Source organism: Phalacrocorax carbo, chromosome 14 (genome assembly GCF_963921805.1).
Source record: "Phalacrocorax carbo chromosome 14, bPhaCar2.1, whole genome shotgun sequence".
Taxonomy (NCBI): domain Eukaryota; kingdom Metazoa; phylum Chordata; class Aves; order Suliformes; family Phalacrocoracidae; genus Phalacrocorax; species Phalacrocorax carbo.
In genome coordinates, this window is record NC_087526.1 from 1,616,609 (window position 1) to 1,629,620 (window position 13,012).

At 43.1% G+C, this 13,012-nt stretch overlaps 1 protein-coding gene across 5 annotated transcripts in view; it reads right to left on the reverse strand.

Annotated features, from left to right (window-relative positions):
• ATP9A (ATPase phospholipid transporting 9A (putative)) overlaps nucleotides 1-13,012 on the reverse strand; it is a 64,907-nt gene that overhangs the window by 28,103 nt on the left and 23,792 nt on the right. For all 5 annotated transcript variants that reach the window (XR_010375166.1, XM_064465242.1, XM_064465241.1 and 2 more), the window contains 8 exons: nucleotides 12,648-12,742; nucleotides 11,435-11,515; nucleotides 9,987-10,062; nucleotides 6,883-6,959; nucleotides 6,115-6,275; nucleotides 5,216-5,358; nucleotides 4,349-4,461; nucleotides 1,299-1,511 (listed from right to left, as the gene is read on the reverse strand). Coding sequence is in view for 4 of the 5 variants with exons in the window: in XM_064465242.1 (XP_064321312.1) it covers nucleotides 1,299-1,511; nucleotides 4,349-4,461; nucleotides 5,216-5,358; nucleotides 6,115-6,275; nucleotides 6,883-6,959; nucleotides 9,987-10,062; nucleotides 11,435-11,515; nucleotides 12,648-12,742 (959 nt within the window). In the remaining variant the exon portion in view is untranslated. The remainder of the gene's footprint in view (nucleotides 1-1,298; nucleotides 1,512-4,348; nucleotides 4,462-5,215; nucleotides 5,359-6,114; nucleotides 6,276-6,882; nucleotides 6,960-9,986; nucleotides 10,063-11,434; nucleotides 11,516-12,647; nucleotides 12,743-13,012) is intronic.

A 13,012-nucleotide genomic window follows, 5' to 3' on the forward strand; every position in this document is an offset into this window, starting at 1 on the left:
GCTACTTGAAATGAATGCATTGCCTACTTGGGAAGAAAAACACTGTAGGGAATATTTTGAATGTACATGAAATGTGGAAAGGAACTGCGTGTGCGCGGGTGTTTCATTAGTATGTGCGACCATTTCAAAATCCTCTTGTAGCCGGGCTAACGAATAAATGTATTTCTATGCGAACAATTTTTCACCTCTAACAATGAGGGAAGCCAGCTTCTCTTTTCATGTCAAAGGTGGAAAGGTTATTATCAGGGGCAAATCTGTTTTATTTGGGGCAATAAATGGAAGAACCCTTCGAATGTAGTCAAATGGGCGATACGATCTCATACCATCAGCAGGATTCTTAGGGGAAGTTTCAAACTTCAGTCTCCTTCAATGGCATAGAGCAAGTGTAATTGGACAAACTGATAGAAAACAAGTTGGTTTACCTCGGTTGCACTAAAGAAGATGTAACCAAGAAGCATAACCAACACATGAAACCATATTTTATTCCTCCTGTCTTCGTCACAGAAGGAAACAACACTCTAATTAGATTTTCCAGATTTTGCGGAGGGTGGCAAAGAGCACTTTAATCCTTAAGTCCTGTATTGAACCTGATCTCTCAAGATTCAGTAAAAGTCTTCAGCAAGTCTCCAGAGAGCTGCCAAGTTCCTCTCTGCTGTACCACCCTGCAGAGCCACGGCTGGACCGGGTGCTGGCCAAGAACTGGCAGGGCACAGCTTCGCTCAGAGACACACTGTTGGGCGCTCCAGTTACTCTGCAGAATTAATTGGGGCTCCAGGTCTGTCCCAGCCGCACGGGAAGGGTTGTGTCCTGGGTTAGCAGTGCTACCCAGCGTGATTTACCAACTTTTCACTTGGTCTGGAAGTTCGAACGTCTTGCAGATCAGGGACAAGCTGACCTGTGAGGGTGCTCCAACACCCTCCCACAAGTTGTTCCCCCCCTAGACAAGACAAGATTGCCTATGATTTACCAAACGTGGTCCAAGGGACTCACGGCGTTGAACTGCAAAATATACCCTGGACAAAAGGTGCAGAAACACGAGCAAAACTTAGCAATGCAGAGGCTGATACAACAGCCAGACACTAGTCGTCCTGTAGCTCTGTAGCTTCAGGCAGAGAGGCAGATTTGGCTGAAGCATATCACCTAAGGGCACTTATGGTCTATTCATGGGTTATCAGTGCAATAAATGCATTAAAATATTATCCCCTTCACTAGACCGGAGTACTTTCACCATATAATTTGTCTTTCCAGCAACAAGCAAGGACGTATTTATATTTTTATACACCCAAATGGATACTGACCTCATCAGGACTGGAGGCCTGGTACACCCTGCAGGAGTCCTCATAGTGTCTCTCGGCCTCAGCCTGGTCCGTCACGCCGTTGGACTCGTACACGGGTGTCACGTTGTGGCACAGCGCGATTGCCTTCACCGCCTCGTGCACTCGGCTGCTCATGGTTTTACGCACCTTGGTGGCTAAGGTAAGGCCCTTCACAGCAGGTGGGTCCTGAGGTTGCTTTTATAACAAAGGAAAGCAGAATAAAGTTTTACTGCAGGAAAAAAATACTTTAATTACATTTTTACTTCAGCGAAGACCATATATGTAGCAGCTGTGCAGACTCTATGTCCCCAGGAATGATTCGCACTCTTTGTACGCCTTAACTCAGACCGTCACTGGGAAGACACCCCAACGTCATGCAACTTCTTTGTCACTGTCACCGGTAGAGCGAAGTGCCCTGAAAGATTTACCTAAGGTTTTGGAACAGTCCCCTGAGAGAAGAGACCCCCAAACACCAATTGGTGAAAGACCAAAGTCAGAAGACTCAGCAAAACCATTTTTTGCTCCACAAAAGACCAGTGGCTCTGAAAATTTAAAGTCAATTGGGTTTCATGTGCAAGAGAATATAAATGCTGAAAACAGAAAACAGATGACTCGTATGGACCTAGAAAATCTTAATTACATTCATTTAATTTTTAATACTATTTTTAGTATCAGAATAGGAGTCTTCAGATAATTGCACAATTACTAAATTATCCTGGTTGAAGAAGGGACACACAGTGATCTAGTTTCCTGCTCTGTTAACCTTTAGTGTCAAGAGGACAAAAGTTTCACTTCCAGGTCAAAGGGCACAACGTGGTAAAAATAAGAGCAAAGAATAAGAACTACAGTTCAAAATGAATCATTGCCAGCAAATGCTTCTCATTATAAGGAATCTTACTTGGTAACGACAAACATTTTACAAGACATGTCCTTTACCAGTGTAATTCCACATGCTATTTGCCACACACTAGTGATTATAGATCTTCATAAGATCTTCCAATTTAATACTGCTGCTCGTCAGCACTGTTGCAACAGGCTTTAACCAAACCAAACAGCAGCAAACCCTCAGCTGAAGTGCATTTAGATTGACATACAGCGCTAGCCAAACACTGAACTAGTCACAGTCACCCAAAGGCTCTTGACAAATATTGAATACTTTGGCAAATAATTAACCAGTAGTCAAGTTTTCTCTGGAGACTGAATACAAAATGAGGGCAAACAGAGCTGAAGTCTGGGGGATTTTGGTTGGTTTTGTTTTGATGTTGTTGGGGTTTTTTTTTTGTTGGGGTTTTTTTGTTTTTGTTTTTCTAAAGTACAGTTCAGTCGTTTAAGGGTCTCAACACCAAGAGAAGAGCCAGATACCACGAAGGCTGTGAAAGCAGAGGGAAAGAGAGAGGTAGCCAGGAGTCACAAGTTACCCAAGACACATGCCAGTGAAAAAGATAATTACTCAAAATACCGGGTATTTATCAACTATCTATGCTTAGTTAAAAGTCCGTTGTAGCCTGACAGTCTGCCTAGGGAAAAGCTATGCCACAAAGAGATCACCGAGGTCAAGGCAACCTGCTGTGCCTCTTTACCACCATGAACAGAACCCAAAAATAAAAATCCTATTTACAGTAAGTACATAATGCCTTTTTCCAGGCAAGAATGCTGGCTTCATGTTTCACTTTGTGGGGGGTACAGAAAGTGCACTTCAGTCTAAAAACCTCTCAAGCAAAGCAAAAACAATGTGACATGAAAAACCCAGTTCCCTGCATTGGGTGTGCACGTCCAAGGAAAAGCACGGGCACCTCGGAAACGACTTCTGCCATTTCCGTAGGAATGAAGCAATTCCCCAACTATTGTGAAATGAAAATGCTTGACGTAAGACATGGGAGTAGTAACTCACCACTAACTGCAGATTGTGTCTGTGGAATCACATCTTACAAAAGAGAAAATCTAATTGTCAGTAAGTCACAAAAAAATTGCTTCTAGCTGCAGTTGAAAGAACGGATATTAACAGAAAATGAAAACAATGCTTCCATAATTACATACGTGGTGACAATTCTTAAATCTTTTGTAAGTACCAGTGGCTGGAACATCAGCCACCGACAGCCAATTATTTCTTTTTAAAGGTGGTAATATTCTAAGTAAAACCTCACCCCTTGTTTTAAGAAGGAAGTCCATGTATCCATATGAAGTTTCAATTGATAAGCATCTTGTCTGCTGTAACTTGCTAAGGAATACGGTTTGCTGACCCAGACAGGTCACATGGCATTACCTGGCTATGGCACAAAACCAAAGTAAAAGTCTAAGAGTAGAGATGAAGGCTTTTTAGATGCTGGCTCAGCCAGTGATACTGAAACAGGAACGCAAGCGAGAGACTTCCCAAAACAGGATTTTCCTGTTCTATACTTTACGTGTTGACTTTGCCGCCTTCTTTAGCTGTAGGTATTTCTCAAAGCAGACGTCAGTCATGCACCATGTAAGATCATTGGTACATTAGGGAAAGAATCCCACTTTTACCATTTTCTTTTTAACTATCAAGCCTAAAGCAGCGATGTTGGTACGCTGTTCTCTGTTACTCCTTTACTAAGTACCTACGGTTCCTCTTCCTTTATTATTGCACCGGTACACAGCGTTTCAAGCAGCCATTTAATCCACTAAATATTACCCAGAGCCAATTTTTGCCAATTTTTCAATGAAGCAAATGCTGTGGTTGCTGTAAGGGGTGAATATCTCAGTACAAGCGTGCTATTTTACAATCAGACCTTAGTAGCAAGACACAGGCGCGTACACTGACATGCACGTACAGACCCGTGCGTGTGCTGTGGCAGTAACGGACTGGTGGATGTGAAACAACCTACGAACGCAACAAGCAATCATGGCAATATTTATGCATGAAGCATCCAGTGACCTTCGGACTTTTCCAAAAAATAATAGTTAAGAGGCAGATCCCTGGCATTTTAACTCACTAGAAGCCCAGCGTCCCGGAACAAAACAGACTTTGTCTTGTGAACAAAGAGTTAAGTCATGCAATTTAATTCTACCTGTGTATATATACTGAATATGTGGCTCTGCACTTCATCCATGGAGTCCAGGCCGTAAGCCACCGTTCCCAGGTGAAGTCGCTTGAAGACCATCTCATTCTGCGTAAGAGTTCCTGTAACAGAAGCAGCACCAAACGTGGAGCAGGACCCACATGCCTACTGCCCAGCACACGTTCTCATCCTCGCTGTACCCCAAATTCAAGAGAAACTGGGCTAGAAGCTGAACCAGTCACTGCACCAGGCTCCCAGCGCAGGCTGAGGCCAGCTGAAAGACAATATTAACAAGCCTGAGGGCTGATTCTCCAGCGGTGCGCATCGCTGTGCCAGTAAATAAGAATGAGATTTACCCCAAAGTCAATGCCAGCAAGAGCTGCAGGCGTAATTCTGGTCCTGATGGAGCCAAAGAAAACTTCTGGAAACAACCTCAGTGGGACCAGGGTTTTATGTCAGACCAAGCTTTTCATTACAGCTTAGGTCTTCTGAATCCAAGCTCAACTTTAAGACCACAAGGACAGCAGCAGACAGACTGATGGTATGTTTCTGCCTACACATGTAGGCCATCTTCATCTGGCTTTGGAAACTAATTCTGAAAAGTTGCTTTTAATTTTATTTTTGCCCTCGGGTTTTGGTTAGTATCACACTAAGCGTCCTCTGAAGTAGCATAATATTCCTGTCCTATCTTAGTGCGTTTAGAAGAAAAAAATGCAAATTTAAAAAAAACTGATTAAATCATATTGTCGAAGTGACAGGATATGCATATTTCTCCTAGTCCAAAGAAATCTTACACTATACTCTCTAGCTGGCCAAAACGGCAACAAAATCCAAATAACATACTACAACTCAAAACAGTATTTTCTACATAGATACCTGTTTTGTCTGTAAGCAAATAGGATATCCTCCCCAGCTGCTCAGGAATAGTGCTGGACCGAACCACAGTCCCAGGGATTTTGGAATCTCTGCGGATCACCCAGCTGTAGACAATTTTCCCCATGTCCAGGTTCACACGTAAACTATGCAGGAGGAAGGGGGAAAAGAAACAGAAAATGGATGTCCAGTTAAACTCTGGAAAGAAACCATCGCGAACTGCTGCCGTGCAATGAAAGGACATGTCTTCCACACTGCGTTTGAGCTGCCAAAGGGGTGTTTTGGGAGGATATTCAAAGGCAGGGGTTGGGTGGCAAATGGGGAGAAGGGCTGCGCATTGCTGCAGTGGGACTGTAATTCAAAGACAGACGATAAAACTGTGTTGAGAAGGGCAGACATAATTTGAGGGGAAGATGGACACAGACAAGTAAGGACAGCATGGTTGATACACAGACAGCAGGTTAAAAATGGAACTGAAATGAATCCCAGGCCTACACCAAAAGTAACAATCCACTTATTAATACAGTGCAATTAAATATTAAATTTTCAGTCCCCTCTAAAAGGCAATCGGGTCCTATTACACTACATGCGGTATAAATATCTCTTCCATTTTTTGCTCTGTTCTTGTCAAAGTAACCAGGCAGCCTGAACACTGAGAGAAGGGGCTTTAAATGACTAATCCACAGCCTGGGTTAGAGTCAACAGGTGAATACGCTAAACAAATTCAGCAGAAATGACAAAGCCGTTCTTATGTTTGACCAGGAATTTGATTTCTATGTCTAGATTTGCTTACTTGTCAAATGAGGAATAGATAAGAGTTCACATGTTTGTTCATCCTGGAAGCATGGAGGAGGATGCAAAGGAAACAGTATTTTGCTGGGAAGAATTATCCACCGCCTTACCTAATGGGAATGATGTTTGAGAAGAGAAGGAGAAATCTTATGATCTGAAGATACCAGCGGCCAGCAAAGTGCTGAAGGGCCACCATGACAAGCGAGACCACCACAAGAGCCCCAAACAGGATCTTGGTAAGACAGTTCACTTCCAAATCAAAAAGACCAATCTAAAGAAATAAAACAAAGGCGTTTAAAACACACAAGAGAAGCCGTTAGCTCAATGTAACATTCACAAGGGGAACGAACTGCCATATCCAAAGAGCCATTCTCCACTAGTCAACTCCTCTTTTAAAACACTACAAACACATTTAAATTTATAAGTAACATCGTTGCCAGCTTACTAAATAAGACTGCCACCCTTTGGAAGCTAAGCGAGGCATGAAGAGGTGTGAGAGGACTCATGCTGCCAAAAGCTGCAGACTACATAAACATCCCTGCACCTTGCCTTAGCTCTGCTATAATAGAAGAATGCAGCAAAATAAGCATTCCTGTTCTAACTGGGACTATCTCGTTGGAACCACACGAAACAATGGTTTTACTGATCTTTAAAAAAGTGAGAAGACACATGTATAACAGGATCAAATGAAAAAAAAAAAGAGAAATAGGTTCTGCTATGGGAGCTATCTTAAATCACAGGCTGGAAGATATGAACCATTATTGCTATGGGGTTGTCTGTATAGTGTGTAGGTACAGGATTTGGAAGGATTTTCTTTTAAAGAAAATGAGAAATTTCTGTCCCTTTTTATTTATTATAAGACTGTTTCCTTACCATACCTTACTTCTTGGGTTCGAAGTATTCATCACACTGCGCAGTTCCCTTCCAGTGTAGAGGACAACTCCCACAACAGTGCCTAAACAAAACAGAGCAGGCATCAGCCAAGAAAAACAACCTCGGTTTGTTTCCTCTGTAAAAAAACGCTTGACAGTGAGAAAGGAGTTTTAGCAGGCTAATTTCAGAAGCAATAGCAACCAGAAATTTTAAAAGTGGTACCTGAAATGTAAACCCTATAAAAACACAGACTTTGAACAGAAGACATCCTACAAGAAGTCAGTAAGGCTCCAGCCCCACTGCCCATATGGCTGCACTTGATGCAGCATCTCGGACGGCATCGGCTAATGTGCATGGAAAGAGGAGTCACCTGCTTTGCCCTCTTGACTTTCCCTGGGCCCTTTTGATGTAAATAAAAGTTGCTACGGACGAAGGACTCCTTGGTTCTCCTCGCACCACTATGAATCCCACCGAGGTGTGGGTGCGTTTGCCTTACACCAGAGAGCAGTCCTTCACTGTCTGTCAAAACCAAATCAGTGCTCTGGGCTATGGTTCTTCAATATCGGTGAAGGTTGCCACAACCAGAGGAAAACCAATGAATTCCAGCAGCTTTCAAAGACAAAATCACCTTATTTTTAAAACCTACACTTTAAGTATTTGTCTAATTGCTGTTCCCACCAAAAGGCGAATCACACCAACTGCTACCTCGCTGTAACAGATGGAGCTGCTGGGAGCCTACCAGTGTATTTTAATGCTATGTCCCACAGTTGCTGAGGAGCTGAGAGCAACAAAGTTCTCCCTTTTCTTCTCACAGAAACATAAAATAAAATAAAGTTTAGCACTATAAATTACTGTGTTTCTACAGATTTCTCTTCAAGACGTTGCAAAAAGCTATAAAGAAAAAGCTATCTACCGTCAAGAGTTTAAAAGCTGTTATTGCCAAAGTCTGATTTTTTACTAGAATATTTTCAGGGTCTGTAAAAATGGAGAAAAACAACACTGAAAAAAAGCACTGCTTTTTTTGGCAAACACACGGCCATTTTATACTCCGCTATTCCCCTGCTCCCATTAATGATCAAAGACTTAACAAACTGCAAGTGAATTATTTTTAAATAAGGCTGATTAAAAAGAGGTGGTTTCTAAAAATATGCTGGGGAACATTCCTTTAAAAACGAAACCCAAACAACAACAACAAATCACTGGAGCCAGATGGCAGGTGGTGGTAAGATCATCACAATTCAAATCAGCAGATGGCACAGCTACTCCAAATCAGCCGCAAACAGTCAGGAGTCAGACCCATTCCTGCTGCAGCAGATGGAGAAAGCCACACAGCTCTGCTTCGTCTTACAAGCAAAGGCTGCCCCAGTACGGTGGCATCGCCACAACTTGACAGCTTTCACTTGCAGAAGAAGAAAAATAATATCCACTGTTTTTTCTTAACAGAAATAACCTCAAACATGCTATTTATTATTACCACAGGGAGAAACAAAACTGAGTATTGTATCAGCCAAAATGAGAGGAAAAACCTGCCAGGACTAGAGAACAGCTTGAAGGCACACTGGTATGTATAAAAAGAGTGTTTTTAGTTGTTTTATGGCCATTCAAAACAGACTCAACTGCATAAACCATTCCACACGATGAAAATATTTGCGGATGTTATTCCTATTAACTGAACTCACAAAGACGTCTATCTGCAAATCCCTTATTCGGAAAGGAGGATTGGATTCGAACGGTAGGTGCGGTTGAGCAGGGAGGAGGTTGTTGCGTGCCTTGATACGGACACCAAGACCACCCGGGGCTTCTGAAGAGCACCGCAGTGGCGAGCAGGGGCGCCGAGCGCTGCGCCCTCCTTTGGGCACCTGGTACCCTCAGCGGGCACCGGCTGCGAGCCCCTCTGACTCCAGCAGGACTATTCACCCCAACACCCCCCCGCGTTCGGCTCAGCCATGGCAGGGTGGGTCTGCCACGGTTCGAGAGCTGGTACAAATTAAAGCTTCCACGCAAGGGGTGAGAAAGCGCCCTCCCCCGGGAAAGGGTAAGAGGAGCCATAGAGGACAGAATCACAAGGAAAATGGCTTTCCATCTCTCCATCTATTCTGCTCAGAAGCAGGACGGGCTGAGACTCATGCATTAAGCAGCCTGACGGGTATTTGAAGCTGCCAGGCTGACTACGTGTGTCTACACTCGGGGGGGAAGGTAAGTTACCTACTGTGTGGCAATTACTAATCTATAAACATAATGTACTTGATTGAGTTTTATTTGGACCTTGATTAAATTGTATTTGGACAACTAGCCTTTTTACAATCCCTTGGTCACAGCACTGTGACAACACTAATACACTTCAAAGAAGAGTCTGAGCAGGAATAGAATATACAGGAATAAAATCTATTCACTGGTTTTTGCTTTTAAAAGAGCAAACCAAAACCTTTTCATTGCTTAAAAAAAAAAAAAAAAGCTTTTGAAGTTCATGTTCCCTCCTGTTATTAATTCAACGTACACCTTGGTACTGCACTGTCGAGTCTCTCCTTTCGACAACTTTAATTCCAGAACTGCACTACAGAATTCCACCCCGCTCCAGCTATCCCCCTGCAAGCTTTGCAAGCGCGCTGGATAGGAGAGGGACGAGGCTTTTACTTTGACAAGCCTCTACAAGAGGGCATTGATTACTCTCAGGCCTTGGGAGCTTATCGTATATATAAGCCGAAATCTGTCAAAGAATTTATTTTTTTCCTTTTTAAAAGTATATCAGACGAACTCCATGGAAGCACTTACCTGGAAATCTTTCATCTTAGCTTCTGTTACCAGAATCTATTTGACACCATTTCTGTTACAGATTAGGATGTCAATGTGGAGAGCAATTAAGTGCTATTCTGGTCCTAGATGCTAAAGAAGTGCCCAAAGGCCACTCCAATTCTTTCTCATCTAGGAATGTCCAAGAGGCAATTAGATGTCAGCTCTGCTCCCCAGAGGTGTTAGGACAAGTGGGAAACCTCATTCCAACTGCTAATTTCTCCAACTGACAGAGATTATTACTCCATTACAAAAAGACCTTGAAAAATTGTTAACATATTCCCTTAAAAAAAAAAATTTACGCATGCGGCTGACTTACCCGATGCAATCACTGTGCTGGCCCATAGGGTGTTTTCTATGCTTAAACTTTCATTTACTGGAGGGTCACTGTCCTCCTACAACAGAAAAAAAAGAAAAATATACAGACTTGTCAGTAACGCCAATGACCAGTGGATGACTCGGACAAGAGTCACACAGAGGCGCTCGGAGAGGGATGCTGGGAGAGTTGGTAGACGCCTTCTTGAAAGGATGGAGGATTTTTGTAAATCTCTGGTTGGGTTAAAACCATGAGCACTTTGTTTCAGTGGAACAGAAGGACTGGGGGAGAGAGCGGGGGGGGAAAATCTATTAAAATACCTCTGTCTGCTGAAGGCCCCCAGGAATTGTAAATGAGAAAGGGATTTGTCAGCAGCTCTCCAGGGACTACAGGAAAACGTTCCCTCGCGTGGCTCATGTGGATTAATAGCATTTCTCCTGCTACTGTAAGATCTCACTGAGAACCTGTGCGGAGTGCTCAGTGATGCCTGGGAAGTTGTCTGATACGCACCAGAGAACAGTTACAAGAAAGAGCGAGTCCTCTTAGGCAGCAAAAGATTAAGTCTACACAAAGCTGTACCTTTGCATAAGAAAGTAAACTAATGTCTGTGCAGGTGTTACACCAGAACTGCCTCCCCAAGCCACTCGCCCGTGCCAGCACTATTAAACCTGATTAAACCATGCCACATGAAGATAAAAGGGCAAAGCCTAAATTTTGAACTAAAATACCAGCAAACAACTTCTAAAAAGCTGAACTGTCTCCTATTTGTTACAAAACTATTTTTCTTCTGAAAGCTCCCCAAGGGTACTAGATGAATCTCTCAAAATTTTCATAATCCCACCAAGAGGAAGAAAAACCCAACCTTTTGGCCCAAGTAGGCAATGCATCTTCCCAACAAGTCAGAAGGTATATGGTTTTTAATGGTGATATTTCACAGTGGCTCTGAGCTGCTGCCCTCTGGAATGGGGGCCAGATATAACCGAGTTCACATTGGCTGCACGCAACTGGAGGCAAAAATCCAAAAGACTCAGAGCTGAGACTGCTACTGCCTGATCGAGCTAAGATTCCCCGTCTTTCCACAGTTAAAGGATTTTAGTCCTACAGAGTCCACGGCGGTCCAGATTTCCTTCTGAACAGGCACCATGAAGACGTAACTGCCAATCCCCGTCCGAATGTTCAGGTCTAATACCTTCAGAGTAAGGTCCTTAATCCCAAACAGCCAATGACATTGTCTCCAAGTCAAAACTTCAATAACCATATTTTCGCTTCAGATTTATTTCATGGATTTTTATGAAGGAAAAAAAAAAAAAAGAAAAGCAAGAAGAGACAAGAAACAGCAAAGAGAAACGTCGCTATTTCTCCTGAGAAACTCTGGCATCCTGGTAGAATTCAGCAGGTTTGCACAGCAAACACTACCTATATGATTTCAAGCATATGTCAGCAAGACTCACCCTTGTGAAGGTCCCCACGAAATTATGTATATCAATATTGGGTTCCTCTGCATATACATAGGATCGAATTTGCAGTAGGTCCTGTAAAACAGACATGGTTTGGCAGACAGACAACGACGTTTTAATAACATGCAAATATTTCTACCAAACTACTTTGAGCAAGAGTTACTTATCAAGTTCAGATCATCACTAAATTCTATTACTTACTGGAGCCCAACTGTTTAAGAGAAAATTCCATTGTTGTACCAGCTTCACCGAAGAGTATTTCTTGAACTGATACCTGAGAGGCCCCTGGGAGTTACTTAGATGTCGGTGCTCCATAAAAGAAATTTCAGCCTGAATAATCACGACAGCCTAAGACATTCATTATTTTGTAGCAAAGAAGGTTTGGACTACTCTTCCAAGGCAACCAAGGAACACCCTTTCACTCCATGTTCAGTTCAAGACGCCAGTGTCACCAGGAACGGTTCTGTGGTGACAAGAAGACTCGCCAGTGCTACACAGTGTTTTCACAGCTGACTCCTACACATGCATGAACTATTTGCTCCATGGAGAGAACGCCTTGCTTCAAAGCCTTTGTATAAAACAAACTTCTTGCACTTTCTACAGATAGAGCATCAATAAAACAGGGACTCTCCTGCACCCCTTTTTTCCCCTCCCCCGTTTATTTTTGTTTTGTTTTGCTTTAAAAAGAAAAAAAACCCACATGAACTACTTTAGCTGGAGATTTTGGGAAACAGCATGTTTGATGGAGGTTATACACTTACTTCAGATCGCAGAGCGGATCTATAGATCCATAGAAACCATAGAGTGGTTTGAAAAGTAGCACCACCAAGGGTACCCACCCTGCAACAAGACCTGTTCTGCAGTGAGTTACTGCAACAACCTCTGGAGAAGACGAAGAAAATGGGAGCACCCTACCATTAGCCACCTCCTGCTGCAAGGTCACTCTCTGGCTGCGGTGACAGCCACGCGGCAGGGACACCTAGCTTCACCTTACCTGCGATCTGGGCTGGAGCTCGGGAGGAGCTGGCTTACCCTCATATTCTCTGTTGCCAAAGCTAACCCGTAACGTGCCCCGAGCCCTGTGCACGACAACGCTGCATCACCCTGCTTCTCAAAACAGCCGACTAACCGAAGCACCTGAACGTTTGCCAGGCAAAAGAGATAACACGTGTTTACCAAGCGGAATATTTAGTATAAGGCAGCTCACCGAAGCAGTTGGCAGTCTCTGAGTACAGGTAACAGGCAGCCGCAGTTTCCAGTCTGTCTCACCATCCAGCTGGTCAGTGCGAAGGAAGCAAGACCCTGGGGATTTTCAACAGCGGTCAGTACTCCTTCCAGATCTGTCTTTGGTACACCTAGTTATATGGCTCATTTCAGGAGCTATAGGACACCCTTCTTTCTTTGGAAACTATCTGATTTCAAGTAACATTTATTAATAACGTAAGAATGTTATTCTTGCATCACACATTCATTTCCTTCCACTAGTCCAGAATACAGTGAGACTCTGCACCGTATTTTTAAGAAATTTGAAATGGTCTCATTTAGTCTCTGTTTTTTAATGCTTCTGATCAA